General features: G+C 44.8%; 1 protein-coding gene across 4 annotated transcripts in view; it reads right to left on the bottom strand.

The window, feature by feature from the left end:
• The window catches only part of LOC108534492 (zinc finger protein 561), a 10,213-nt gene extending 6,653 nt beyond the window's left edge, over positions 1-3,560 (bottom strand). Inside the window, exons 1-3 of one of the 4 annotated variants that reach the window (XM_017879865.1) lie at positions 3,316-3,560; positions 2,286-2,374; positions 1,230-1,356 (exon numbers count right to left, since the gene is read on the bottom strand). In XM_017879865.1, the coding sequence (XP_017735354.1) occupies positions 1,230-1,356; positions 2,286-2,374; positions 3,316-3,340 (241 nt within the window). In that variant the 5' untranslated portion in view covers positions 3,341-3,560. Of the gene's footprint in view, positions 1-1,229; positions 1,557-2,285; positions 2,375-3,315 lie in introns of those variants that run through there. The other 3 variants (XM_017879868.1, XM_017879866.1, XM_017879867.1) reach the window with 3 other exon arrangements.
• Positions 3,561-4,065: the final 505 nt, after the last annotated feature.

Genomic DNA, 4,065 nt, shown 5'->3' with positions numbered 1-4,065 from the left:
TGCAGTGGCCGGATCTCAGCTCACTGCAAGCTCCGCCTCCCGGGTTTACGCCATTCTCCTGCCTCAGCCTCCCGAGTAGCTGGGACTACAGGCGCCCGCCACCTCGCCCGGCTAGTTTTGTATTTTTTAGTAGAGACGGGGTTTCACCATGTTAGCCAGGATGGTCTCGATCTCCCAACCTCGTGATCCGCCCGTCTCGGCCTCCCACAGTGCTGGGAGGACAGGCTTGAGCCACCGCGCCCGGCCTGGAAGACGTATATTTCTTACAGCACGAAGCTGATGCTGTTGATAATGCTTCCAGGATTACCACAGTAAATTAAAACATACTACAGCAGGGACTGTTACTTGGGACTGTCTCTGTTATTCCCCATTGTATTCAGAATTGACAAGCAAACATGTAACATACATCTGCTCTATAACAGGCTACAAGAAATGATGCTAGTGTTTATTTTTATTTTTAATTAATTAATTTTTTTAGACGAAGTATCACTGTGTCGCCCCGGCTGGAGAGCAGTGGCGCAATCTCAGCTCACTGCAACTTCTCCCTCCTGGTTCAAGCAATGCTCCTGTCTCAGCCTCCCGAGTAGCTGGGATTACAGGTGCCCGCCAACAAGTCTGTCTAATTTTTGTATTTTTAGCAGAGATGGGGTTTCACTATGTTGGCCAAGCTGGTCTCAAATTCCTGACCACATGTGATCTGCCCGCCTTGGCCTTCCAAAGTGCTGGGATTACAGGCGTGAGCCACCGCAACTGGCCTAGTCTTCATTTTTAGGATTTTTTTTTTTTTGAGATGGAATCTCGCTCTGTCACCCAGGCTGGAGTGCAGTGGCCGGATCTCAGCTCACTGTAAGCTCTGCTTCCTGGGTTCATGCCATTCTCCTGCCTCAGCTTCCTGAGTAGCTGGGACTACAGGCACCTGCCACTACGCCCACCTGTTTTTTTTTTTTTTTTTTTTTTTTTAGTAGAGATGGGGTTTCAGTGTTAGCCAGGATGGTCTCCATCTCCTGACCTCGTGATCTGCCCACCTCAGCATCCCAAAGTGTTGGGATTACAGGCGTGAGCCACTGCGCCCGACCTAGAATTTTTTTCTTTTAAGAGACGAGGTCACATAATGCTGCCCATGCTAGTATCCAACTCCCAGGCTCCAACGATTCTCCCACCTCAGCCTCCCAAGTATCTGGGACTACAGGTGCAGGCCACCATGCCAAGCAAAGTGATGTTACTCTTACCCACAGAGGCCAGGTTCATGTAGTTCTCCAGCATCACATCTCTGTAGAGGTATTTCTGAGTTGTGTCCAGTAAAGCCCACTCCTCCGGGGTGAAGTCCACAGCCACATCATCAAAGGTCACTGAATCCTAAGTCATCACACACATGCTGGTTTGAGCCAATGAACACTTCTACCAATGCTCACCGGAGAATGATGAAGGGGAACCTTATACTCACTTATGCGTGGTTCTCAGGTCTCCCATGATCTACTCCAGGGTTTAATGTCTCAGGAGCTCTTGTGTCTAAACACTCAAGGGTGACTTCTGACAGGCATATGCCTTAAACAGCACTTTAAAAATTTTTTTTAAATCTTTTTTTCTGATCTATTTATTTTAATTTTTTAATATTTGCATTTTAAATTTTAAATTTTATTTTATTAGAACAGTACTTCCTAAACGTGAATTTTTATCTATCTAGCATCTATCTATCTATCTATTTGATCTGTTTATTTATTTATATATAAACATAGGGTCCCACTGTGTCACGCAGGCACAATTGCTGCTTACTGCAGCTTCCATCTCCTGGGCTGAAGTGCTCCTCCCACCTCTGTCTCCTGAGTAGCTGGAATTACAGGCATGAGCCACTGCACACTGCTTACACTTTATCTCAGCACAACCAGGCTAGAAGCTCTTCCTGTCCCATTGGTCTCTATGTAGCACACTCCTGAGTACACTGCAGATACCTGATAAATGCTGATGAGTAAATAAATTATTTGATAAAAGGACACTTTTATCTGTCTTATCATCTGTCACAGAACCCAGTAATATAAGAAACATGCAGTTAGCACCAAGAAAGTCAAGCTTAATTAGTAATTACTGAGATATTGAGGTGATTTTCAACTTAACACTTTACATATAGGAGACTTCATTCCCTGCGGAAATTCACCTGGGGACTCAGTCCTTGAGTAAGGCTTCATTTGCTCTAAGACAACTCTGGAGATGAGTCTGTCTAGAAGGAAATGTGTCTACCTATTGGATGTAAGCATGTCATTTGGTACAACAGTACATTTTCTGCTTACCTGATAAGAATTTGCCAGGTAGTCCTCCACCATCCCTTCTACCTTTGTCTTTTCTTCAAAAGGGCAGATTGGTTCCCTGGAAAAAAACCCTAGTGGAAAAGTAAGAGAGCATGAGAAGCCAGAGCTGCCCATCCTTCCCACATTCTCATGCCTAGAAGTCATTCCATCCTAGCTTGAAATTCCCATATATTCCTGTACACTCGAGAAAACTGCACACACACAACGCTGCCACGAAATGCCATAGTAGTCCTGTGTCAGCTAGACCCAGAAAAGCAGATGTGGGCCGAGCTGCCTGTTGGGTAAAGGGTAATAGTTTCATTTTACAAGGAAACTTATACCCAGAAAAATGTGATTCTCTATCTGCCCATAGTAGTAATACTCATGAAGCTTATGTACCATTTCCTAAGGTACACAAACCAGGGCTGAATTCTAAAACAGCATTCTGGCTGGGAACAGTGGCTCATGCCTGTAATTCCAACACTTTGGGAGGCCATGGCGGGCAAATCACTTGAGGTCAGGAATTTGATACCAGACTGGCCTATATGATGAAACCCCGTCTCTACTAAAAATACAAAAATTATGAGAGGCTGAGGCAGATAATTGCTTGAACCCAGGAGGCAGAGATTGCAGTGAGTCGAGATTACAGCACTGCACTCCAGCCTGGGAGACAGAGTGAGACTCCATCTCAAAAACAAAAACAAATAAACAAAAATTAGCCAGGCCTGGTGGTATGTGCTTGTGGTCCCAGCTACTTGGGAGGCTGAGGCAAGAGAATCACTTGAACCCGGGAGGCGGAGGTTGCAGTGAGCGAAGATTGCACCACTGCACTCCAGCCTGGGTGACGGAACAAGATTCTGTCTCAAAAATAAATAAACAAACAAACAAATAAACAGCATTCTGTTGTGGTTCACTTCAATTCCTCCTAAAACAATCAGCTGCATGCCTGCTCAGGCCCAGCTCACTGGACTCTTGTGGTGTGCAGGGTGACCTAAAGCAGAATCTTTGAAAAAGAGCATCAACAAGGACTTACCACAGGACAAATCAATGACTGCCATTCTCTGAAGCTGATGGTGCGATGTGCATCCCTTCCTTGATCCCAAGATCACCTCAGGGCAGCTTATGAATCTAGGTGGATAGAGGCAATCTCCATTCCTCTTTTTACAGGGTTATTTGCGATCCTGTTCATATCAATCATCAAACAACAAGCATGAAACATCAGTCATCAAACATTATGCCTGAGTTTTGCCTCTGCAGGTGACAGATGTGAAGGCCACCAAAAATTGCCCATTCAGTATCGTCACTCAGTAACGAAAGTATTAATGACAGTAACTGACATTTACTGGGGACTGATATGCCAGAAGTAGCTCTAGTAGCTTTATATATACATGCTAACTTAATTATAACCATCCTTCCCAATAGCTATCATTACATCTATCTATCTATCCATCCATCCATCCATCCATCCATCCATCCATCCATCCATCCATCTATCTATCTATCTATCTTTCTATTAAGACAGAGTCTTACTCTGTTGCTCAGGTTGAAGTGCAATGGCACCAACACGACTCTCTGTAGCCTAGACCTCCGGGGCTCAAGTGATCCTCCCACCTCAGCCTCCTGAATAGCTGGGACCACAGGTAGGCATCATCATTCATCATTATTATTATTATTATTATTATTATTATTAATTATTTTGAGACAAAGTCTCACTCTGTTGCCCAGGCTGGAATGCAGTGGCGCGATCTCGACTTACTGCTACCTCTGCCTCCCAGGTTCAAGC

The sequence above is a fragment of the Rhinopithecus bieti genome, unplaced genomic scaffold (assembly GCF_001698545.2).
Source record: "Rhinopithecus bieti isolate Rb0 unplaced genomic scaffold, ASM169854v2 scaffold_10589, whole genome shotgun sequence".
Lineage (NCBI taxonomy): Eukaryota > Metazoa > Chordata > Mammalia > Primates > Cercopithecidae > Rhinopithecus > Rhinopithecus bieti.
This window is presented reverse-complemented; position numbering and strand designations above follow the sequence as displayed.